Raw genomic sequence first — 26097 nt, 5'->3', positions numbered from 1 at the left:
TGTGATAAGTTTCCAAGTCGGAATGCTGAGGGGCTTGGAGGAAAATTGCAGTTGGTAGTGTTCCCATGTATCTGCTGCCCTCGTCCTTCTTGATGGAAGTGGTTGTGGGTTTGGAAGGTGCTGTCTGAGGATATTTGGTAAATTTCTGTAGTGCACATTATAAATGGTTCACACTGCTGCTACTGACCATCGGTGGTGGAGGGAGTGGATGTTAGTGAACATGGTGCTAATCAAGTGGGTTGCTTTTCCTGGATGGTGTCAAGTTTCTTGAGTATTGCTGGAGCTGCACTGCAGCACCAAATCAACTCACCAGAACTCCTGTGATAGCACCTTCCAAATCTGTAACCTCTACCATCAAAAAGACAAGGGCAGCAACTATATGGGAACACCACCACCTGCAAGTTCCCCTCCAATTCACACACCATCTTAACTTGGAATTATATTAGTATTCCTTCGCTGTCACTCGGTCAAAATCCTGCAATTCCCTCCTTAATGGTGGGTCTACCTACAGCACATGGACTGCAGTGGTTCAAGATGGCAGCTCACCACCACCTTCCCAAGAGCAACTAGGGACAGGCAATAAATGCTGGCCCAGCCAGCAATGTCCATAAGAAAAAGATACAGACTTGAAAATTCTAGTGTAGCTTTCATGCTGGATGAGAAACTGTCGACTGGGTGGTGTCGAGCTCCTTGACTGTTTTTGCAGCTGTGCTCATCTGGGCAAGTGGGAAGTATTCCACCACACTCCTGACCTGTGTCTTGTAGATGATGGTCAGGCTTTGGGGAGTCATGAGGTGAGTTACTTGCTCCAAGATTTCTAGCCTCTGACTTGCTCTTGTAACCACTATATAAATGTGGCTGGTCCAGTTCAATGTCTGGTCAATGGTAACCTCCAGGATGTTGATAGTGGGGAGCTCAGTGATAGGAATGCCATAATAATGCCCCTTGATAGTAATATAGCGATTGACCCTAGTACTGCCTGAGACAGCCAAACAAGCCAATCAGTTTCAAGGAAAATTCGAGGTGTGCAAACAAAGCTGGCCATACCTTTGATGCTGGGATTGGTGGGTTTGAGATGTAAAAGTAGACTGGAAAGGCTAGTACTTTTTTCATTGGAGCATAGGATATTGTTGGGGGGGACGGGGGGTGTCCTTATTGATGTTTATAAAATCATGAGGAGCATTGATAAGGTGAATAACAAAGGTTTTTTTTTTCCCCAAGACTTGGAGGAGTTCAAAACCAGGGGGAGCAGATTTTTAAGGTGAGAGGAGAAAGATTTAAAAAAGACGTGAAGGGCCACCATTTTAAACAGAGAGTTTTCCATGTATAGAATGAACTGCCAGAGAAAGTGGTGGACACGGGGGCAGTTAGGTTCAAAAGACATTTGGGTAAGTTCATAAATTGGAAAGGTTTAGGGGGATATAGGTCAAGCGCAAGCAGGTGGGACTAGTTTAGTTTAGGAACATGGTGAGAACGGATGAGTTGGACTGAAGGGTCTGCTTCCATGCTGTTTGATTTTATGACGCTATAATAAAGATTACAAAGACAAGTTGTTGTGCAATACACAGAACATATCGATGAGGCTGGCACAAGAAACCTTTGAGTGGAGATATTTTATCTTCGACTGAATGTGTAAATCATTAAAGGAACTATTGGGGAAGTGGTTCTGTGTTGTCTAATTCAGTATCACCCACTTGACTCCACTGTCCAATTAAACTATCCCCCGTTTATTCTGATCCTAAAGTCAGCAGGCCTTTTAAAATACACTTGAACTGAACTCCAGTAAAGCACTGGAGTGATCTAAGTTAACCTGAAGTGTACAAAGTTACATGACTACATACATTGCCATCTTATCAGACTGTTGCACTAACAAATAAGGACTATTGGACTAAGCAGGCTTTCAAGATGTCAAACGTCTTCATGCTCCACCCATTCTCTAGAAAGTAACTTTACACATCTTCAATGTGTATGTAGATTCTTTGTTTTACACAGTACTCTCAGTAATTCAGTAGTTTTCATATTATTATTTTTAGATTGTGTATGTCACTGGCAAACCCAGCAATTAATGTGTATTCCTAATAGCCCTTAAGCTGCTGCCATTTACATGTTTTGGAACTGCTGAAGTCAGTGTGCTGTTGGTTCAGGAATACTGGGATTGTAACCTAGCAATAATGTAAACAAATGAAACAAAAGTGGTGAATATTATTGGTAAATACATACAGTACCTGAATAAGATCACAGTCAACAATCTTTTTTTCTTTTGAGACCAGAGTTCTTCAAGGATTTTAAAATGGACTCACAAATCTTCTCAAAACTCACTGGATTCACAGGGCTCATCCCCATTTGCACATGGACTGATCCATGCTGCTTTTCTCAGTACATCCACCAAAGTTTGCACATTTGTAAATGCATCTCCTCATGTGGGCGAGGTTGGAGATGGTGGGGAGGTGAGTGTCGTGTGATGAGAGAAGTGAAGGGTGGAGATCTTGCCTGTTTGAATGACTTGGCATCAGGAAGGGGAGCTCCCAGGAAGCCACCCCAAGCCATTGTACCTTCAGCTGGGCTCCCCTGCCCACTGGCCCACACCATCTCCCCTACAAACACCATGCCAGACGCCCATGCTACCCTCAGTCATCTCTGTCTGGGAATCCATTAGCAATTCCCAGTGCAGTTCCCAGTATAACAACAGAAGTGACCTCAGCTCTCAACAGTGGGCGCTGTTGATACTACAGAGTTGCCAACTTCTGATTGGCTGCTAGCTCTCGGGGGTGGAACTTCCACCCTACTGAGGTTTTAATTTTATGAGAGGCCTACTGCTGTTTTGGTAAGTGCCTGATTACCCCTGAATGGGGCTTCCACCCTCCTGTGAAAAGGCTTCCCTCCTGTTTGCCAACTGATGAGCAATATCCACACCACCACCATCACATTCTGCCCAATGATGCAATTGAACTCTTGACTACTGTAATGTACCACTTCAGCATAAACCACTGTATATTTATAATTCAGTGTTCTAGCATTGCATCTAATAAACAAGTTTGCCTTTTTAGTTATTGATTCACATAGCCAGACATGGGGTCATAAAGTTGTAGAGTTGTAATGCATGGAAACAGACCCTTCAGTCCAACTCATCCATGCCGAACAGATATCCTAAATTAATCCAGTCCCATTTGCCACATTTGGCCCATATCCCACTAAACCCTTCCTGTTCATGCACCAATCCAGATGCCTTTTAAATGTTGTAATTGCACCAGCCTCCTCCACTTCCTCTGGCAGCACATTCCATACAAACACCACCCTCTCCATGAAAAAGTCACCTCTTAGGTCCCTTTTAAAACTTTCCCCTCTTGCCTTAAACCTATGCTTTCTAGTTTTGAACTCCCTTATCCTGGGAAAAAGACCTTGGCTATTTGCCCTACCTATGCCCACTCATGATTTTATAAACCTCTATATGGTCACCCCTCAGCCTCCTGGTCAGCATCTCCCGATAGCTCAAACACTCCAACCCTGGCAACATCATGAAAAGTTTCTATTCCTTTCAAGACCTCACTGCATTAATACAATTTGTCCCTTTGCAAACACACACTCTTCATTCCTTTTTTCTGATAAATTAATTGCATTATAAATTTATAAACTTGTGTAAAGCCTCAATGACAACTTTTATCCCTACTGCACTACCTATCTGTTAATAATTTGGATATAATAATAATTAGGAAAATTCTGTAAATCCTCATCTGTAGTGGGTAAGTTACTTGAGAAAATCCTGAGAGGTAAGATATACATGCATTAGAGAGACAGGGTTTGATTAGAAGTAGTCAGCATGGCTTTGTGTGTGGGAGATCATGCCTCACAAATTTGTTAGAGTTCTTTGTTGAAGTGACCAGCAAGGTTGATGAGGGCAGGGTGGTGGATGTAGACTATTGCTTTTCAGTAATGCCTTTGATAAGGTTCCGTATGGTAGGCTGCTTTGGAAGGTTAGATCGCATGGAATCCAGGGGAAGCTGGCAAATTGGATACACAATTGGCTTGATAGTAGGAAGCAGAGGGTCATAGTGGAAGGATGCTCGTTGAACTGGAGGTCTGTGACTAGTGGTGTGTCTCAGGGGTTTGTGCTGGATACACTCCTGTTTGTTCTCTATATCAATGATTTGGATGAGAATGTCCAAGGCATGATTAGTAAGTTTGCAGATGACACTAAAATAGATGGTATTGTGGACAGTGAGGAAAGTTAGCAGAAATTGCAGCAGGACCTTGATCAGCTGGGTGTGTGGCCTAAGAAATTGCAAATGGAGTTTAATATAGCTAAGTGTGAGGTCTGGCATTTTGTAAAGTCAAATCAAGGTAGGCATTTCATGGTGAATGGCAGGGCCTTAAGGAGTGTAGTGGAACACAAGGATTTAAGTTCAGATTCACAGTTCTCTGAAAGTGGAGTCACAGGTAGACAGGGCAGTGAAGAAGACTTTTGGAACACAGGCCTTCATCAGTCGGGGCATTGAGTATAGAAGTTGGGAAGTTATGTTGCAGTTATACAGGATGTTGATGAGGCTGCACTTCGAGTATTGTGTTCAATTTTGGTCACCTTGTTGTAGGAAGGATGTTATTAAACTGGAAAAAGTGCAGGAGAAATTTTCAAGGGTATTGCCAGGACTCAAGGGTCTGAGTTATAGGGAGAGGCTGGACAAGCTCGGACCTTTTTCTTTAGAGCATAGGAGATTGAGAGGGGGTATTATGGAAGCATGCAAGATCATGAGAGGTATTGATAGGGTGAATGCACTCAGCCATTTTCCCAGAGTTGGGGAATCGAGGATCAGTTTAAGGTGAGTGCAAAAAGAATAAAAGGGAACCTTTGGGGCAACTTTTTTATACAGAGCGCAGTACGCATATGGAATGAGCTGCCCGCAGAAGTGGTTGAGGCGGGTACATTAACAATGTTTAAAAGGCATTTGGGAAAATACATGTATAGGAAAGGATTGGAAGGATATGGGCCAAGTGCAGGGTAATGGAGTTAGCATGGATGACCATGTAGTTGGCATGGACCAGTTTGGGATGAAGGGCTGGTGTCCGTGCTGTAGGACTCTATGGCTCTCCAACTCTGACTCACAGAATAATAACTTTATAGGTGAACACTAATGTTTGGCCAAAGTATTCCACTGTTTTTCATGTGCTTAATTCTGGCATTGGATTGGAGTTGTCAGCAACAGTTACCTGTTTCACAATTGTTCTTTTTCCATTTAAACCATCAGAATTAGTCAACCTGGGCAGCAATTCCTGAGCGAATTCAGGACCACGGCCAGCAACCACAAGATCAACGTCACCATGGGCGGTTTCCAAGCACTGGAGTGGAATTCAGCCTCTTCAAACTTGAACTAGTGAAATTGGTGATCACGTTCTATTTGCCGAAAGTATCTGACATCAACGATTCAACTTTAGGTAAGAATATATCGTACACAGCATCCTACTGTTGGGTAACCTGTGATTTGCTAAGACTAGAATAAAGCAGTGATTAACTGGGACCTGTCATTGTGTTAAAATAATTCATCTCAGGATTTGTTCAGTTCTAGATTAGATTACTTACAGTGTGGAAACAGGCCCTTCAGCCCAACAAGTCCACACCGACCCGCCGAAGGGCACCCACCCAGACCCATTCCCCTACACCTGACACTACAGGCAATTTAGTGTGGCCAATTCACCTAACCTGCACATTTTTGGACTGTGGGAGGAAACCGGAGCACCTGGAGGAAACCCACTCAGACATGGGGGGGGGGGGGGGGGGAGAGGAGGAAGAATGTGCAAACTCCACACAGTCAGTCGCCTGAGTCGGGAATTGAACCCAGGTCTCTGGCACTGTGAGGCAGCAGTGCTAACCACTGTGCCGCCCAATTCTCTTGATGAATTGGACGCGAAACAGAAACAGGATGGTATATCATGTACAGTCTCATGAGAGGAAATAGGTTTTTTTGGGGGTGTGATATTTAAATACAACGAACATTATTAGAATAGAAACTTCTAAAGAAAAGTCATATTCAATTCAAAATGTTAACTTTGTCTCCATGGATGCTGCGAAACCAGCTGAATTTCCCCAGCATTTTCCCTTTTTTGTTTCAGATCTACAGTCCTTTTGCATTCATTTTACTGCCACTTCTCTCTCAGATCGTCCCACTTTGAAGATATTCATTTTTGTTGCTATCTATTTCCCTTCTAGTGTTTGATAAGGTACTCACCAAAACTTGCTTTCACAGCCACATCTTCCTTCATAGTGACTGTGTCCAGCTCCAACTTAGTCCTCATTCTAACTGAAGATCCTTTCTTCATGTTTTGCATCAACCAGAAGGCACATAATGCCCCTTTGACATCAGTTCTTGTTGCATCCTGAGATCCACCCTCAGTGCCATGTGCCTCTACCTCCATCAGCAACCTCCATCTCCATCAGTATCACACTATCTCTAAGCTGTCCTAGCCCCTAGTACAATCTAATTCTTCATCTCATTCAACACGTTAAGAGGGTTCAGAAGAGATTTACCAAGAAATTGCTGGGAATGGAAGGTTTGAGTTATAGGAAGAGTCTCGATAGGCTGAGACTTTTTTCACTGGAGTATAGGAGGTTGACAGATGATCTTGTAGAGGTTTGTAAAATAATGATGAGTAGAGATAAGGTGAATGGTCGATGTCTTTTCCGGAGGGTGGGGTATTTCAAAACTAGGGGGCATAGTTTTAAGGTAAGAGGAGAAAGCTTTTGAAAAGACATCAGGGACAGTTTTTTTACAGGGAGTTGTTTGTATGTGGAATGAACGTCCAGAATAAGTGGTGGATGCAGACACAGTTACAATGCTTAAAAGACATTTAGGTAAGTTCATGAATAAGAAACGTTTGGAGGGATATTGGCTAATATTTTAGCATGGACTGGTTGGACTGAAGTGTCTGTTTCTCTGCTATATGACTCTAAGGTACCCTTCCTCTTCCTTTCAGGAGTTGTGGAGCAACATTTCTAAAGTAGAGTTATATTGGACTGGAAACATTAACTCTGCTTCTCTCTTCACAGATGCTATGAGACCCGCTGAGTTTTTCCAGCACTTTCTGTTTGTATTCTTACAGCAGGGCTGTATCACTTCTTACAGAACACAGAGTCAATTTATCATCAGTGTCTGCTCTCCAGCAGAGTACATCTGTGGGGGATACCGACAAATAACAAGACATTGCACATGTGGTGCATTTTGTATGAAAAATTAGATAGATGCTAAAAGAAATAAATTAGTTGTTACTATAATGGCTTATAAATTCCACTTTATTTGCTTTACAAAGCATTTTAGTCTAAGCACAGAGCACCAGATTTTTAACTCCTCTGAGATTGAATGAGTGTTGAACAAGTCAAAATCTCTGTTTTTAAATCTTTGTGCATTAGATTATTTTTGAAGCATCTTTTGGCACCTACCACACTAACTAATGCACACAGATTTAGCAAATCATTTAACTGAAGTTATACATGATATTACCATTAGTTAAGCTTTCCTAGAGGAAATAGTTGTGAGTCATTCAGAAAGAGAGTATTCCCAGAAACAGGTGTTATTCTTCTGCATTTTTATGCCTGGAGGCCAATGGTTCAATTCTTACTTTGTTTTGTAGTCAAGTGTAAATAACACAGTGTGGCAGGTAAGGGAGGAAAGTATGATATCTGAACAACACAATTTACAATATTGAGTCTAAAGTGGAATACAGCAGTTAAAGACCCTTGTGACTGAATGTCAAAAATCAAATCAAAATTTATACTACCCCATTTTAGCTTATTTTCTTTTTGACACATATGTTTTAACACAATTTTATACTAAGAAGACATTATAATATTTTAATGGATGGCAGTGCAGCTACAATAAATTTAATACATTAGTCTGCAATGTTGTTTAAAAAAGCTCAGTTTTTACAAAGTAACCTAAGATGAAATGTGGTTAAAATTCTATTAAGCTGGCCATTGAAGTTATTCCCCAAAAGACCAAAGTGCAGTCAGATTAAATTTGCCCTTGTCTGTTCCCACAGTCAAATTGGCATTTTAGTTTTATTATTAACATACTGTACATAGATCCCCTGGAGGCCCAGTGGAGAATGGGTACAGCACTGAGAATTAAGTTGTACAGACCAGCAGGCCCCAAATTTGATTGCTGGTCTGAGTCGTCTTTTTGATCTCAATTGGATTCAGTAACTTAGGATAAGAGTGTAAATTTAGCTAAGGTTCCTGAATGTCTAACTACAGATCTGAGAAAAGACACTTGGGTGAAGCATTTAAATGGTGTTCTTGGCATTTATACTATTAACAATACACATCTGTAAAAAAATGTGCATGTTTATTTTAACATACCTGAACAAAGCACATTTCTGATTAATGAGCATAATGATTTGCCAATGTAATTTAAGTGTTATGAACACAATTCTATTCATTATTCCTTTAAAGTGATGTTAAATTACTTGTGTTTTTTAAAGAGTGGATTCGCTGATTGTTTATTTACAGATTTTACATTCTGGAACATATTCATGAATGGGACAATAACAGAAGTATTCCATTGCCAATGAATTGTGCCTACCTAAACAGAACACTGACTGAACTGACGTATATTAATGTGATAGCATTAAGCAAGTACTGAATTTCATGAGTACAATGTCCAAAGACGAAGTGACCTGCAAGATTAGTGCAGTATACAAACACAAGGAAAGGAGGCCAAAGAAGCCTCATTATATTCCAAGACCATGGGGAAAACCTTACAATTACAAATGCTTCCAGTGTCCATTCACCTGCATGGAAAAATCACACCTTTACAACCACATGAAGTACAGCTTGTGCAAGAACTCCCTTTCATTGCTAATTGATTCTGACTGGCCTTACAAGAAGAGCAATGTTCTTAATTCTGATCTGCGCTTACTACAAAATGCTGCTGAACGCATTCGAACAGGAAAGGCTAGTGAGGCGTTCGAAAGCAGTGACCCCAATTCTGTTCCGGGAGATACTTCCAGCAAAGTTTCCGATGGGTGGAATGCCTCCAATACCAGTAGAGAATTAAGCCCAGACGTGACCATTTTGGAGGGTTCCGATAAACAGGCTCACTCTTTAAGAGACAGGGGAAAGCCAAGCTTTGCCATTGAAGCAGAGGCAACAGAGCAAGTACAGGAGTCCAGATGTTCACCTGACACTGACATGCAGCCTCCCCCAAGAAACAAAATGGCTAAACTGAGCAAAAAAGCTGAAACTGATTTCATCATAACTGATGTCTTTGCCCTGAAGGATTCAGTCACGAAGAATAAGATAATACCAGCTGCAGGACTGGAGGCCAAACTGAAGCAGTACAGGCTTCCTAAGAACTGTGTGAGCAGTGATGGTACTCTCATGGAACAGTGGAGGCTGATCACATCTGGACAGCGAAGAAATGCAGCTGATGTTTCTCCACCATGTGCCAATACTAACGTGATTCCATGCTATCCACCACCATCGTACAGGGACTATCAGGAGCCACAAGGGATAAATCTTTCAGTGCTTGGAGTTAATTACCCAATGAACCAAAACCTGTTCTCATATTTGAGTCCCGGGATCACTCCAAATGCAACAACCCCTGCCCAAGTGGCTCACCTGCCTTTCCTAGCCTCATCTCCTCAGTTAATCCATCCTCACTCTGGGCATTTACAATCAACACATCTTCCAGAAAGATCTCCAGCCCCTTCAAGATTCTTCTACCCACTTTTGTTCGAACACACATTCAGTTCATTAGGGAACAAGGTGACAACAGACAAAGAAAACCAGGAGCGAACAAATTCCACATCTCCGAGCATTCTTCCAACTCAACCACTCGATATTCCCAATAAAACCCTTTTACGTAAGGTCCCTGCTCTGAGGCCTCAAACGAGCCACTGTTCTGGTCAACTGGATGTGTTCTTAGCTGATACCAATCACAAGTCCCTTTTATCACACGGTGATCAAGGAAAATCCTCAACATCATCTATCGAAAAGACTGCAATGTCTCACAAAAATAACATCAACTTCAAGTCACCAATCAAAACATGTAAGGACTTGAGAGATGTCCAAGATGTGCTCGTTCAACCTCAGCTCCAAAAAGGGCCAAAGACATGCATGCAAATTTCTTCAGGAGTCAGAGAACCTTTAATAAACTTAGCAGAACATAAGGCACAGTCATCAGTATTTTCACTGGACCCAAAAGCCAACTCAACCAGATCAACACTACCGTTAGATCCTCTTACAGCAGAGAAGTTAAAGCAAACAAACAGTGGGTGAGTTAACAATTTACGCAAGTTTGTAAGATGTCCATCTGGTTGTCAGCTCACACTTCATAATGGTACTGCTTTACCAGATTGGAAATATGCTTCCTGATCCTTACACATGTGTGTTCTATTTGTTAAACAAACTTACTCATAAATGAATTAATTACAGACATAGGTATTGACAGTATTGATGAAGGATAGGTGTTAAATGTAGGTGCTAATAGATTGTACCCTCTCCCCTTCATCTTCCCTTCTACCCAGGGTCTTGTTTGCATGGATTTGACCTCAGTTCAGTTGATCTGCACACACTTGCCATTAATACCAAACAGTAACACCAACTCTTTTTCTATGTCACTTCTCTACTCTCCTTAGCATTCCCTTTACCTTTTGCTCTCAGCACCCTTCTGCTGTGTTCCACTGTTCCTCTTTCCTCCCTTTTCCAACAGCGTAAAAAGATCACTTTTTCAGTCCCCTTCTGTTCTGAAGAAGAGATGTATTGGAGTCAAACCTCTGCTTTTCTCTCAAGAGATATTGCCAAGCATGTTGGGTTTCTCATCACTTTTTTTCTGTTTTTCTTCAATAACTGGCACTAGTGGGTTTAGAAAAATAAAAAGAGCCAGTGCTTCATCACAACATGAGTGAAAATACAAGTGAAAATTCTAATTTCTCAGAGGACCAAAGGAATTAGGAACAATAAATCATTCAAACCCTCAAACCCATTCTGCCATTCCACAAGGTCATTAATGATTTGATTATAACCTCAACTTTACTTTCCTATGCGACCTTCCAAAACTTTGGACCCCCTTGTCTGTCAGAAATCTATCCAACTCAGTTTAGAATAAGTTCATTGACCCAACATCCATTAACTCTCTGTGGAGGCTGAACATCAAAGTCAGGAATAGAGAACAGAGATGGAAATGGAATCCATCAAATTAATGGTTGGAATGCAAGACAATGTTAATCACAGAAACTTTCTCTCAGGTGAGGGGAAAAGGAAATTGAAGGAGAGTGAGAGAGATTTATAGGACAACTGAGAAGTGAACGTGAAGGTAGGAAGGCAGAAAGTTTCAGGGAGAGAATTCTGAAGCACAGAACATTTCACTAATAAATCAAGTTGGAATGGTGAATGAAGTGCAAAGTAAATCATAGAATTTACTATGGAAAGGAAGTTTATGAATGGCAAATGATTGCCTTATTTGAAAAGCATGATCAACTTTAAATGAACCATGACTCTTACCTTGATCATTTGGATTTTGCAATAGTTAATTGCTCAAGATAACTGCTTCTGAATAAATACTTTCAAATATAACTACTTTGGTTTGGTGTTTACTTACACATTTCCTGTGTCTGGGTGGGTTTCCTCCGGGTGGTCCAGTTTCCTCCTACAGTCCAAAGAAGTGCAGGTTAGGTGAATTGGCCATGGGAAATTACCCATAGTGTTCAGGGACATGCAACCGAGGTGCATTAGTCAGGAGTAAATGTAGAATAATAGAGTAGGGGAATGGGTTTGGTTACTCTTCGGAAGGTCAGTGTGGACTTGTTGGGCTAAATGGCCTATTTCCACTCTGTAGGTATTCTGTGACATTCAAGATAGAATTGCCTCATGAATATTTCTTAGAAAACGTTCATAATTGTACATTACTAGCTCAAGAAACATGCTGTAAGACGTTTTTAAAAACTGCATTTTTAAGCTGCTGTCTAAATTCTCAACAACTTCTCAAAGTGTTCCTTGGCCAACTAATTCCTTTCAAATTATGGTCATTGTCATGACATGAGGAGGTTTTGCACCCTATTTAGAACCCAGAAGACTCCACATCCACAAAACAGAACCTTCCCAAGACCGTTATATTTTCATTTTCTTTTATGTTTACTGATTTCTTCATCACAAATTATCAATGGGACAAAAGTTCAGTTTATTTAGTGCACAGAATGATGGAGGGGATTGGCTTTCTACAGCACGACCGTAACTTCACTCATTGAAAGGCAATTAAGACAGAAATCACTGGAAATCTGGTGTCTGACGAAATTCATTTGGGAAGGTTGTAAAATTACTAACTTTCGCTCATGAGAAACTGGCAAAATATTGAAACAATCTCCTCTCCACAAATTCGGCTCTGCTACATGCTCAACTCCTACCCACTCTGATACAAGTCCATAGTTAGCAACTCAATGTAGTTACTAATATCGTATCATTTTATGTAATGAGCTGTTTAATGTGAAGTTTCAGTATTAGGTTATCTCCTTGGAGTCACTTGCCTTACTGTAGAAATTTGACTCTTCATATGAACTTTAGGAATGAAATATTTGATAGAGTTAACTGCTGTTAAAACTATAAAGGCACCTTGCATGGGGTAGAGTGCATCTTAAATGCTTCTTAATCATCTTCTGTAGTAGCTGGTTTTTCCTAATAAATGAATTAGACTCACAACGAAAATCTTGATAAATAATATAAGGTGATAGCCAAACTGAAGTTTTGACTAATCCCAACTTTACATTCTGTTTATGTAACAGGAATTTTAACATTGTTTTTAACAGTTTACAGCCTTGCGTTGAGAGTTTTTCAACTCATCAAAATGCATTTCCCCAATGGGACACAGAGACTAATGGAATGGCCAAAGAACGTCATAGAAACAGTCCAGAGTTCAGGCATCAATCCCCAGCTGAACCTTCTCCGAAAAGTAACAGCCTGTGTAAATCTAGGAGAATGTCCCACTATCTTCAGAAAGCCCAGGAGAAAGGTGACTCTGCAGTGCTGATAGATGATCTCTACAAGGTGATGCATGAATACCAAGATGTTGAAGAACAGCTTTGCTTTGTGGACAATGAAGACACACCTGGGCAGAAACAACTCAGGGGCCAGCTCACAAAGATTAGAAGGGAACTGCTGCATATCCGACAGGCACTAGAAGAGACTAACAAGCAGAGTGAAGGACCCCTGGACCTCTCTGTCAAAAAGTCCCTTGATGGCCTTGTAAAGCACAGTTCGAGCAATGATGCCTCAGAAGAAGCAGTTGAAAAATGTGTCAATCAGAAAACAAGTTTTGAGGAAGTAAGGCTAGTGGGCAATAAGTGTAAAGAAAGCAAGTTCACGGTTCAAGAAAGCTGTTTCGGAGACTCTGAAAACACCTCACTGGATTTGTGCATCAAAATACACAACTTTGAAAGACTGAAGACTTGCTCTGACGTCAACACAAGTACAATCAGTAAGGCAGACCCAACTGAACCAAACAGTCCACAGCTGCTCAGGAGTGTTTCCGCAGAGCAGACCTTTATAAACAGAACAACAAAGTGTGAAGCAGACTCCAGTGTGCCTCTTAGGTCACTATCGAGCCATAGCCAGAACGAAGGCGACAAATTGTGCACCCTCAACCCTTTAGTGGCTGAGACATTAGGATTGGTAAAGCAGAGTAGGATTATTTGAATCCAGCAATGTGAGGAAGAAAGCACTGTGAAATTTGGTGCATATGTAGACATATGAGAGCAATTATTGAGCAGCACTGGAACAGATCCTTGCAATATCTGAACTGAATTGCAAATATTGTTGAAATTGGAATTTTATCGAAAAGAACAAAATGGAATCCCCTTTGATAATCAAAGTCTTGAGCTCCTGTATACTGCATGACAGAAGATGCCCCATCAAATCCATACCCATCAATTATGAATATTCTATGTGGTAGTGTTCAGAGCTCTGTTATTGCTTACTATAGACAGGTGTACATGGTACAAATCATATCCAAGAAATTTTAACTCCAGTTTTTGTCCAAAATTATGCCCATTTAGATAAACCAATATAACAGAATAGACATTGCAATGTACCTGGTATGCTTACAGGGTCCAAAATAGACACTACACTCACGGGTGTACCAATAAAAGTGATGTAAATGTGCGTGAGATATGATAGTGATGATGCAGGCACTTGATAGGAGTCCCCACAAGTTCCCTCAAATAGAATGGACTTCATTGAAATATTGGAATCAAACTCCTGCAAATTGGTGCCTACATGCCCCATGAAATGGTACTTCCTTAATCTGTCCAGTACACCATGGTGGAATCAGCCAGAAACTAACTTGTAGAACCAATAATTAAAGGGCTCCTCATTTTCATTAAGTGTTCAGTTGTTTTAAACATTTTGGTTGCCTTTGAGACTGGGTTATGGCTGCTATAACAACTGTTTTGTAGAGGTAATGGTGCAGTGGTAGTTTCCCTGTCTTTGAACCAGGAGGCTTTGCTTCAAGCCCTCACTTGCTCCAGATGCATCTCTGGAAACATTGACCACAAAATATCTCAAGTTCAGTTGTCAAGATCTGCAGCTGAGGTTTCCAGTTCAGAGCAGAGGAATGCTGTTGGATTTTGACCTTTGACACTCTCGAAGGAGGTATTGAAAAGGCAGCAAGGACTGCTACAAGGATCTATGCAGGTTGCAAGATGAAAGCAAAGAGCAGCCTGAAGTCTTCAGGAAGCAATGATCATGTGTGGACCTCATACACAGGCAGTGGACAAGGCAGTTGTGACCTGTGTCTGCATGTTACATGAAAAAATTGTAACCCATTACCTGAATATGCACTGTATTGTCCACGTAGCTACCAGTGTTTTATACACCTGAGTCCTTCACCTCACTGCACTTTCAATGGACTGCCTCACTTGGACCTTGCTGAAAAGACACGTGAAGCTTTTCAAATTTGCAGTCCAGAGCTGAAATGCAAGATAATCAGATTTCGAAAAGGGACAATAGATTCTGCAATGTGATTTATTTGATTTATTTATTGTCACAAAGTGCAGTGAAAAGTGTCATATAATCTCGCCACCCTTCTTAAAACACAGAAAATAAACCAAAACATTGAATATAAAGGCAGAGGAATAAACAAATAAAGAACGTGTCCGACTTTACAGTCCTTTTTGTTCAGTGTTCACCATGAACCATGGCCCTGATGGCCAGGTACGAGTCCCCTTCGCCGAGCTGCCGCTGATGGGGCAATGCAAGTTGCCACTCTTCGGTGCCATCTTGCCTCCATCAACCACTTCACCACTTTATGCGAATCATAGAGTCCCTACAGTGTGGAAACAGGCCATTTTGCCCAACAAGCCCACACCAACCCTCCAAAGAGTATCCCACCCAGATCCATTCCCCTACTTCTCTACATTTACCCCTGACTGATGCACCTAACCTACACATCCCTGAACACTGTGGGCAATTTAGTGTGGGCAATTTAGCTTGGCCAATTCACCTAACCTGCATATCTTTGGACTGTGGGAGGAAACCAGAGAACCCAGAGGAAACCCACACAGACACGGGGAGAATGTGCAAACTCCACACAGACAGTCACCTGAGGTGGGAATCAAACTCAGGTCCTAACGCTGTAAGGCAACAGTGTTAACCACTGAGCCACCATGTCACCCCAGAAGATGGTGCTGAATGACTGGATTATAGTTAACCTTGAGCAAGAAGCATAAGATATCATCTCTAGTTAACTGATTAAATTCAAACCAGGCCTGAGCATTGTTGTGGAGATATGGCAGCCACTGGCTGGCTCTATTGCTCTTTCCTCTTTGCACCTTTGCAATGCATTGACCACTGACTCAATCTATTGACACAAAAGGACTGACTCTTGTGTATGAATAAATGCAGCACTTACAAATGTTTCATATTGTCTGCCTGCCTGATCATCTTATGGTTTCCATTGTACTTCACACAAAGGCATGTTATTTCTAGATAAAAGGAATTTGTGCACACACTGTATCTTTATCAGTGAGGAAGGGGCAACAGAGACAGCCAATACCTATTGCGGTCACCATGGAAATACACAGATCGATCAAAGTTGACTTTCTTGGTTTGAATGCAATTTGTTAGCTGAGAATACAGTTAACCGTTCCTGCTGTATCTCCATGTCAACTATAATCCAACCAATCAGCACCTTCTACTTGTGTGTATAATTTGTAGTTCCCTTTCTGAAATTGATTATCTTGTTTATCACTCCTATTGAGTGCAAGATAAAATGCAAGATAAGACTCCCTGTCTGTTGCCTTGTTTAGATTAATTGTCTGTATGGAATAATGATGCATTAATATATCCTGATATATGCATTGACCCTCTGAAGAGCATCCCATCCAGACCCTTTCTTCATAACTACAAATTCATCCTGGCTAATCCTAGTCTGCACATCCCTGGACACTACAGGCAATTTAGCATGACCAATCCACACATCTTTGGACTCTGGGAGGAAACCGGAGCAAACCCATGCAGATACACGAAGAAAATGCAAACTCCCCACAGACAGTCACCCAAGGCTAGAATTGAACCTTGGTTCCTGGTGTTATGAGATAGCAGTGCTAACCGCGGAGCCATCATGCCACCCCTGAATAAAAATGCAGGTAGGTGTGTAAGATGGATTAGTTCTGTACACATTGACACAGCCATCTCTGCCCACTCAGGAGCTAGTTAGCCTGGCTGGAGTACTTGCTGCCATCAGGATTGGGTCAGGTGGTGGGCCAACCTACACCTACCATTGTCCACAACTCACAGTGGGAACTGCTGTAGGCAAAGTGTAGTTCTCCTAGCAGAGGCAGAAATTGTTGATCAATTCTTACAGGAGTGCACAAAAAGAATGTGCCTTCCTGCCAATCTCCCAAGATCAGAGGAAGACCCAGTCAACAATATCGCTAGCACTGCTGGTTTGTCTATTGGATTTAACTTGATCATTTGTGCAAATTGGGCACCATTTCATGGTCACATGATCAAGCAAATGTCCAGTATGTACATGAAAGTGCATTCAGAGCAATTTCTACTCCTTCCAACTGCATGTCAGAATTATAATACCCTGGTTATGGCTTTGTCATTTTCGGTCTTCAGTAGTGAAGTATCTTCACACTGTAACGTGAGTAAGTAGATGCAGGGAAGTTGGTTTATCCTATGAGAGAGTCCAGGAAGAAAACAAAATCTCAGAATAAGGATCGCACTTTGAAGACAGAGATGAGGAGTGCACTAATTGTAACAAGGTCAGTCAGATGGACCCAATAGAATATGAGTTCCCTGATTGGGGCTGTTAACCTGGTTCAGTCAGGGAGCCCTGGCTGAGAGGGGTATTGGAGGTTCTGTTCACTCTGAGAGCTGGCTCTGAGGAAGCTGGATCAGTGTTGAGGGCTCTGCACATGTAAATAAAGGGCATTGGTACATAAATTGGTATATAATCCTGAGGAATTATATGTTTGGAATGATGGGCTTGGAATTTCCTGAGCAATATCTGGCATTTACTGAGTGGGGAAAGCTCCTGGCAATGGTTCAGGTGAGTGATGCAATTCTGAACAGAAAAGGTGACTTGGTGACGGGACACTGGCCTCTGTGGAGTTATTTCAGTGGCAACGAGCAGAAGATTAATGCTGTAACCATGCAAAAGCGTCTACTAGTGGAAGCCCAATTGGACATCAAACAGGCCCTGCATCTGGCTTTCCCAGGAAAATGCAGCAAGTGGAGCACATGAGTTACAGGGTATTCCGATGGAAGTCTGACTGAGCTTGGGGAACACCGCTTGAATAAAGACAATTGTATCGCCTCAGTCAGGCCATATCCTGAACAGAGGGATTCTAGGTCAGCCCACAGAAAAACCCCAAAATAAAGCAGGGCTTCGGCCAAACAGTTAAAATTTTCTCCAGGATCCAGGCCAGCAAGCCATTGTAGTTGCTGCCAGTATGCAAACATGAGACAGTAAAAGAGTCCCCCCAGGCCAGAATTGTGTCAGAGTACTCATAGGCCAGTATCCAGGAGAGTGCACACCCTGGAAAGTCCACCTACATCTGGTTTGGAACAGTTTAAATTGCTTTGCAACATCCAAATCAAAACCAATGAAAATAAACGCCTGGTTAAATTATCATCCAGTTCCAATAGATGTCGATGTCAGTGCAGCTGTTTCAGTGATCGCAGAACCAGTCTTTAACAAGGTTCACTGTGTACTCCAGCCCTTAAGTATGGGCAAGACCTCGGCTAGACTGACAACCCATACTGGGGACCCTTTACAGATTAAGGATACAACTTCGCTTCTGGTCCCTTATGGGAAGCAGCTGGTTCAGATCCCACGGATGGTAGTAAAAGGCTCAGGCCCCACACTGACTGGACAAAATTAGTTCACCTCGATTGGCTCAACATTTTTCAATTAGAAAATAACTGCCTGGGTGAAATCCTAATTAAATACCCGGATGTTTTTCAGGAAGGTCTACTGACTATCAAAGGAGCCAAAGCCACCTTGCACATTGACCAGGAAGCAATTCCATGATTCTACAAGGCCTGTCCCAGTGCCATTTGCCTTACGGGCAAACAGCGAGGCAGAAATCAGGAGGCTGGAAAGTGAAGGAATCGTCAAACCCCAGTCCAGTTTGTGGAATGGGCAGCACTGGTCGTATCGATTGTGAAGCCCAATGGGTGGGTTCACCTTTGTGGAGATTTTAAACAAATGTTAAACTGCTTTATGCAGCTGGATAAATACCCAATCCCTTGCAAAGAGGATTTATATACAAAGCTGGCAGGGGGCAGTCTGTCACAAAGCTGGATATGAGCCATGCATACTTGCAATTGCGACTGGATGAGGATTCCCAGACATCTGCTCCAATGAATACTCATAAGGGTTTGTACCAATATATGAGACTGCCATTTGGGGTGTCATCAGCCTGTCCACTTTCCAGCGGATGATGGAGAACATTTCACAAGGTCTAACCCATATCACCATTTATATGGATGATGTGCTAATAACAGTGAAAACAAATAAAGATCATTTAGAGAACTTGGACTTGGTGCTTAAATGTTTCTCCGGGGCAGATGTACACCTTAGGAGGGAAAAATGTGTGTTCCAGGCACTCCAAATGATCTATTTGGGCTACACGTCAGCTAAACTGGAAGATAAAGTGAGGGCAATCAAAGGTGTTTTGGCTCCCATGTCAGCAGAAGCTTAGATCTTTCCTTGGGCTCATGAACTATTGTGGAAAGTTCATACATAATCTGGCCTCCATCCTGGTACCTGTGCATCAACTATTAAACAAAAGTCAGCCTTGGAAATGGTCGCATAGCCAAGCCATAGCTTTCAGTGAAGTGAAGACACAGTTACAATCCTCTAAGGTGTTGGTACACTGTGATCCCAGGTGAGATCCGGTATTGACATGTGATGCCTCCCCTTATGGCACTGGAATAGTATTAGCTCATAGGTGGCCCAACGGAGAGGAATGTCCCATAGCAAATGCATCCAAGACTTTGGCTAACGCAGAGCGCATTTACGCCCAGATAGAGAAGAAAGGTTTAGCGGTTATATTTGGAGTCAGGAAGTTCCACCAATACCTTTACAGACAAAAATTTGTAATAATTACAGATCACAAACCCTGTTAGGTCTACTTAAAGAAGACAAGGCAGCGCTGGCCACAGCTTCAGGCTGAATTCAGCAGTGGGCTCTAATACTAAGTGTGTAATTACAGGTTGGAACACAATCCGGGAGGCCGAGTAGTAAATGCGGATGCATGGAGTCACCTCCCACTGGCAGATACACCACCAGTGGTACCGCCACTGGAAGAGGCTGTAATAGTTTTAAATTTTCTGGACAAACTTCCAGTCACAGCTGACCAGACTTTGGACGCAGAAAGATTCAGTCCTGGTAAAACTGAAACTGCTGGTGGTGACCGGGGAAGCCACAGGCCCATCACAACCAGAAGTGAAACTTTTTTGGACCTGGAGAGACCAGATCGCAGTAGAGAATGGTATATTATTATGGGAAACAAGAGCGATTGTCCCAAGCACAGGTCACTGCCAGATACTGACTGAACATCATCCAGGGGTTTCCAAAATGAAGATGTAGTTGAGAGGTTAAGTCAAGTGACCAAGATTGGAGGCAGATGTAGCTCCATTGGTGGGGCAGTACCCATAATGCCAACAAGGTCAAAAATTAACACCAGCAGCCTCCGCACATTCATGGGAATGGCCGGGTGAACCCTTGACTCGGTTACACATCGACTATGGGCTCGATGATATTACTTATTGTGGACACCCACTCAAAATGGCTGGACATGCATAGAGTTCATTTGTCAAACACAGAGATGATGATAGAAAAACCGTATGTACCTTTTGCAATGCCTGGACGCCAGGAAGTTTTGATGACTGACGACGGGCAATCGTTTAACAGCAAGGAATTTGAGTATTTCCTAAAGTTAAATGGTATTTGACATATAAGGACAAATTCATCCCATCCATCATCCAATGGTCTGGCAGAAAGAGTAGTCCAAACTTTGAAATCAGGCTTAAATAAACTACCTACAGCTTCACTAGATACAAAACTATCCCAGTTCCTATTTGATTATAGGACCATCCCTCATGCACCTACAGGGATAGCTCCAGCAGAGTTGCTAATGGGGAGAAGACTCCGCACTGGGTTAAAACTAATCTTCTCAGATCTGGGGGTTGGGGACTAGTGGTTGGGGGGCTGTAATGACATCAGGAACACTAATGCTGGACATAACAGTCCGCTGGACAAGAGAGACAGTTTGCTTCAAGGGATGAAGGTTGGTGTATGGACCACATGTACGGCCCTGCATGTGTAAGCGGCATGGTCGATGAGAGGTGAGGTCCAGTGACGTATAAATTTCAGGTAGTTGTGACAGTCCCAAACTAGCACGTGGACCATATAAAGGCTGCAAACTCACAAACGATGTGAAAGCAAAACATGCCCAGCTTCTCGACTCTCTTTCCAACTGTTCTAGACTCTGTGGGTTCTCTCTCTCCATCAAGTGTTGAAGATAGCTGGGAATCTGAGATGAGCATGCTTTTGACGCCTGAAGAAGTCAGTAAATTCAGGCACAAGAGCTGAGCTAATGGGCATCACAAACCGTTCCCATCAGAAGCAGAGTTGCAGAAACCTGACCCAGTGCTAAATTGCCCTCGGAGGAGCTACAAATAAAATGAACCCTCAGGCTCAGAGGGGGAACAATGTTGTGATTGTAATGAGGTCAGCCATGTGAACCTCATTGAATATGAGTCCCCTGACTGGGGCTGTTAACCTGATCCAATCAGGGAGCCCTGGCTGACAGATATAAACAGGAGTGGTTGCCCGGGTGTCCTTGGAGAAGGAGCACGCGGTAGAAAAAAAAGAAGAAAAAATAAATAAATAAACAGGAGTGTTAGAGGTTCAGCTCACTCTGAGAGCTGGCTCTGAGGGAGTTGGATCAGTGTCAAGGACTCTACACGCATAAATAAAGGGTGACTTGGTGATGGGATGTCGGACTCTGTGGCATAATTTCAAGGAGGAATTTCCTCTCTGAGGGTTTTGAAGTGATGGAATTCTGTACCACAGAGGGTTGTTGAGGCAAGATTGTGAAGTATATTCGATGCTGAGACAGACATTTTTAATCAGGAAGGAAATCAAGGGTTGTGAGGAAAGGGCAGGAAAGTGAAGGTGAGGATTTTCAGATCAACCATGATCTTTCTGAATGGGGGTAGGGGGCTGGAGTCTCAATGGACCAAATGACTTAATTCTGCACCTTACGCAATTGTAGACACTTTAGCAATCCCATAGTAACATTAACCATTTCTCCACCTATCGGTTGGCCTAAGATTAATTTTTCATAGAACCCCTTCAGTGCAGAAAGGATTTGGCCCACTGAGTATCACTAACCCTCTGAAAAGCATCCCACCCATCACCACCCCACCCCCATCCCATCCCCCAAGCTCATAGCCCCACAGTTTCCCATGGCCAATCCACCAAACTGACATTCCAGAAATTATGGGCAATTTAGCATGGACAATCCACTAACCTGCCCATCTTTAGACAGTGAGTGGAAGCCAGAGTACTCAGGGAAACCAATGTAGACACAGGGAGGATATGCAAATTTCCCATAGACAGTCACTCAAGGCTGGAATCAAACCGGGGTCCCTGCCACTGTGAGGCAGTAGTGTGAACCACTGAGCTGCCAGCCATTACCCCTCCAGTACCACGTAGCCCAGAACCAATGAATGGAGAAGTTTACAGTGGGCCTGTGTAATCATTTGAAGGAATCTCCCTCAACAGACCAACAGAAGCCATGGTTTGATTCCAGTAGCAGGTTCTTGATGTTTCCATTGGCTGAGAAGTGTCAGTTCTGTTATCAGCTGCCACCATCAGTGTTAGCTTTCCTGCCGCATTTTCGTTAAGTGTATTTTGCTGGCAATAAATTCACTTCTCAAGTGGGACACACAACGTCTTCTAAGCTCTAAGTAGGAACAAAGTTGATCAGTAATAATGAAGCAATTATGACAGTAGGAAGCAGACACTGACTAACCCTCAACATGTGCTATGGTGATTGGAATAATTCCAACATCTAAAATAGTCTGAGCAATATTGCAATAGTTAATTCTATATCTGTTGTATTTTTATAATATTTGTGAACTTTATCCACTGATTTGTTAATGGTGAAAAACATGGCTGTAATTGTAAGATTTCATTAGTCGAAACTCTGGGAAGCATCAAGATAGATAAGTACCCAGGGCCAGACCAGATTTACCCAAGGTTATTACGGGAAGTGGGGAATGAGATTGCTGTGCCTCTGGTGATGAAATTTGCATCCTCACCCTCCACGGGGATAGTGCCAGCAGATTGGAGGGAGGCAAATGTTATTCCTCGGTTCAAGAAAGGAAATTGGGAAATCCCTGGGAATTACAGACCAGTCAGTCTTACATCTGTGGTAAGCAAGGTACTGGAAAGGATTCGAAGAGATAGGATTTATGACTATTTGGAAAAACTTAGTTTGATTAAAGATAATTAGCATGGTTTTGTGAGGGGCAGGTCAGCCTTATTGAAGTTTTTGAGGATGTGACGAGACAAGTTGGCAAAGGGGATTTCCATGAGGCATTTGATAAGGCTCCCCACTGTATGGTCATTCAGAAAGTTAAGAAATTTGTCTGGATACAGGATTGGCTGGCCGAAAGGACACAGCAAAAGGTAGTGGATGAAAAGTATTCCGCCTGGAGGTCAGTGACCAGTGGTGTCCCGCAGGGATCTGTTCTTGGGCCTCTACTCTTTGTAGTTTTTATAAATGTCTTGGATGAGGAAGTGGAAGATGAGTTTGTAAGTTTGCCGATGATACAAAGGTCGGTGGTGGTGTAGATAGTGTCGAGGGCTGTTGCAGGCTACAACAAGACATTGACGGGATGCAGAGCTGGGCTGAGAAGTGGCAGATGGAGTTCAACCTGGATAAACGTGAAGTGATTATTCCGAGTTTGAATACCAAATACAGGGTCAAAGACTGGATTCTTGGCAGTGTGGAGGAACAGCTGGATCTTGGGGTCCACATCCATAGATCCCTCATCGTTGCCACCCAAATGGATAGGGTTGTTAAGAAAGTATATGGTGTTTTGGCTTTCATTAACATGGGGGTTGAATTTAAGAACCGCAAGATTTTGCTGCAGCTCTATAAAACCCTGGTTAGACCACATTTGGAATATTGTGTCCAGTTTTGGTCAGCTCAGTATAGGAAGGATGTAGATGCTTTGGAGAGGGTACAGAAGAGATTTACCGAGATGCTGCCAGGATTGGAGGGCTTGTCTTATGAAGAGAAGTTGAGTTAGCTAGGGCTTTTCACACTGGAGAGAAGGAGGAAGAAAGGTGACTTGATAGATATGTACAAGGTATTGAGAGGCTAGACAGAGTAGATAGCCAGAGACTTTTCCCCAGAGCAGAAATGGCTGTCACGAGGGGTCATATTTTTAAGGTGATTGGAGGAAAGTATAGGGGAGATGTCAGAGGTAGGTTCTTTACACAGAGAGTGGTGGAATGTACTGCCAGCGAAGGTAGTATAGTTAGAGATATTAGGGACATTTAAGCAACTGCTGGACAAGCACATGGACAGCAGTAAATTGAGGGGTGTGTAGGTTAGGCTGATCTTAGATTAAGATAAATGCTCGGCACAACATCGTGGGCCGAAGGGCCTGTTCTATGCTGTACTGTTCTATGTTCTATATCCTCTTTGCCCACTTGTCTAGTCTTGGAACTTAAAATATTTATTCTGTCCATAACAATTTATAATTTTGATGCTGATGCTTTATTAAAAGAACTGGGATATCATTATGAATATTCAAAACTGAGCATCTTACACGGAAGTGGTTTTTTTTTCCCAATATACAAGATATTAGTATGTATCTCACATAAAATATAACATTACAGAAACCAAAAAGGCACTTTAAGATTAAACTGTATAAAATGTTCTGGTAATAACTATTTATTTGTGTAATGTATATGAAATTTGATGATTATGGGTTAATTTTGGTGGATTAAGCATGCTGTGTATATATTCCATATAAGAATCTCAGTTCCTTTTACCTCATTGATTAATAGCAATTGCTCCACGTGTTTTTTTTAATTCATAATTACTTAACCTTGTGATTTTAACACTGGTAAATAAAGTTGGAAAATGATGGCTGAAGAGTGTTTTCATTTTTGTACTTGCATTGTTTTCTTAATACTTCTACACATTAAGAGCCAATTGCTGAACAGAACCTCACAAAAGCCCCGCCTCACTCCCCACACATGGAATTGGGGGAACAGCCTCAGGTTTCTAGCATTTCAGCCACTGAGAGTTTTGTTATGCCCCTGATGTGACTCATTAATAATTAATTCAGCTTAATTGGCTTCCTTCTGCCTCTGGGCTGGGCCAAGGAGCGAAATGTGGGCCTCTGCTACTTCTCCTGTGTCTAGGCCTATCAACCACGCCCCCCCCCCCCCGCCCCCCACCTCCAATCTGAAACCCATGGCAGCTTCCCTCGAGTGCCTTAGCAATACACTCTGGGTCCAGTATCCTTAGCGATACACAACTGGGATCAGTGCAGTACAGAAAGAGGTCATTTGGTCCATTGAGTCGGTACCAGTTCTTTCAAAGAGGAATCCAGTCAGTCCTACCACTGTGCCCCACCGCCCTCACTTCCTTTCCCTTTTCTCTTTCTGCAAACATTTATCTAATGTCCATTTGAGCAATAAATTGAATCTAAATCCACCTCAATTATAGGGAGGAAATGCAGCCCAAATCTTATCTGCATTCTGTACCAAAGTTGTGACCTTTGCTCATTTGGCCAATTAATTTAAATTATATTAAATCTGGGTCATCTGATTTTCAAATATTATAGAAATTGAAATAAGTTTCTCTCTATTCTATCTAAATCCTTCAGGATATTATATACCTCCATCAAATTCCCCCTGGCTTCTCAGCTTCTCTGTAATACCTCACCTCCAGAGCTGTTCCAATAAATCTCTTCTAGACCCTTTACAAGGGCTCCATATCCTATTGTTACTCAGAATTAGAAACCATAGTTAAGTGAGGTCAAACTGTTTTCTATAGTTTTAGCAAAGTTCTTTGCTATTGGATTCCATGATTGTTTATATAAGCCCATTGAAAGCTTGATTTTCAGATCATGGTTTTGTCAGACAATTGCGCACAACTTGGTTATTCATGTTATGAAATCATCCAATACCACATCAGCATAATTTCTTTCAGAGGGCTATTTTTATATTTAGAGACTGATTTCATTTCTCAGGGTCTCCTTTTACACTCTCACTACTCATTTTTTAAGTGAAGCCATTTTTGAGTTGTCATACAGGTTCAGGATTAAAAGAATTTATTAATGTCCTCAACCAGCAACCCTCAGTTAAGCTTAAAGTGGCAACACAAAGAAAAGCATTAATTTCCAAGATATTAGATGCTACATTATGTAATTAGCCTGAGATAACAGGTGTAAATTAGCAATAAGATTTTTTTCAAATTAACTGACACACCTACATACAAGAAGCCATCACCCTAAACACAGAGCAGTAAGGTCACAGTGAATGCATTTCCATCACATAAATACAAAACTGTCTC

At 42.1% G+C, this 26097-nt stretch overlaps 1 protein-coding gene and 1 long non-coding RNA gene across 3 annotated transcripts in view; one reads left to right on the top strand and one right to left on the bottom strand.

Annotated features, from left to right (window-relative positions):
* prr35 (proline rich 35) overlaps window positions 1-19019 on the top strand; it is a 65080-nt gene extending 46061 nt beyond the window's left edge. For both annotated transcript variants that reach the window (XM_072559472.1, XM_072559473.1), the window contains exons 2-4: window positions 5241-5427; window positions 8495-10260; window positions 12787-19019. In XM_072559472.1, coding sequence (XP_072415573.1) covers window positions 8633-10260; window positions 12787-13672 — 2514 coding nt within the window. In that variant the 5' untranslated portion in view covers window positions 5241-5427; window positions 8495-8632 and the 3' untranslated portion in view covers window positions 13673-19019. The remainder of the gene's footprint in view (window positions 1-5240; window positions 5428-8494; window positions 10261-12786) is intronic.
* Window positions 1-26097, bottom strand: part of LOC140464430 (uncharacterized) — a 154572-nt gene that overhangs the window by 55906 nt on the left and 72569 nt on the right. The gene's annotated exons all lie outside the window — the stretch shown is intronic.

The sequence above is a fragment of the Chiloscyllium punctatum genome, chromosome 40 (genome assembly GCF_047496795.1).
Source record: "Chiloscyllium punctatum isolate Juve2018m chromosome 40, sChiPun1.3, whole genome shotgun sequence".
NCBI lineage: Eukaryota > Metazoa > Chordata > Chondrichthyes > Orectolobiformes > Hemiscylliidae > Chiloscyllium > Chiloscyllium punctatum.
The sequence above is the reverse complement of the archived record's forward strand: the minus strand, read 5'-3'. Positions and strand labels throughout refer to the sequence as shown.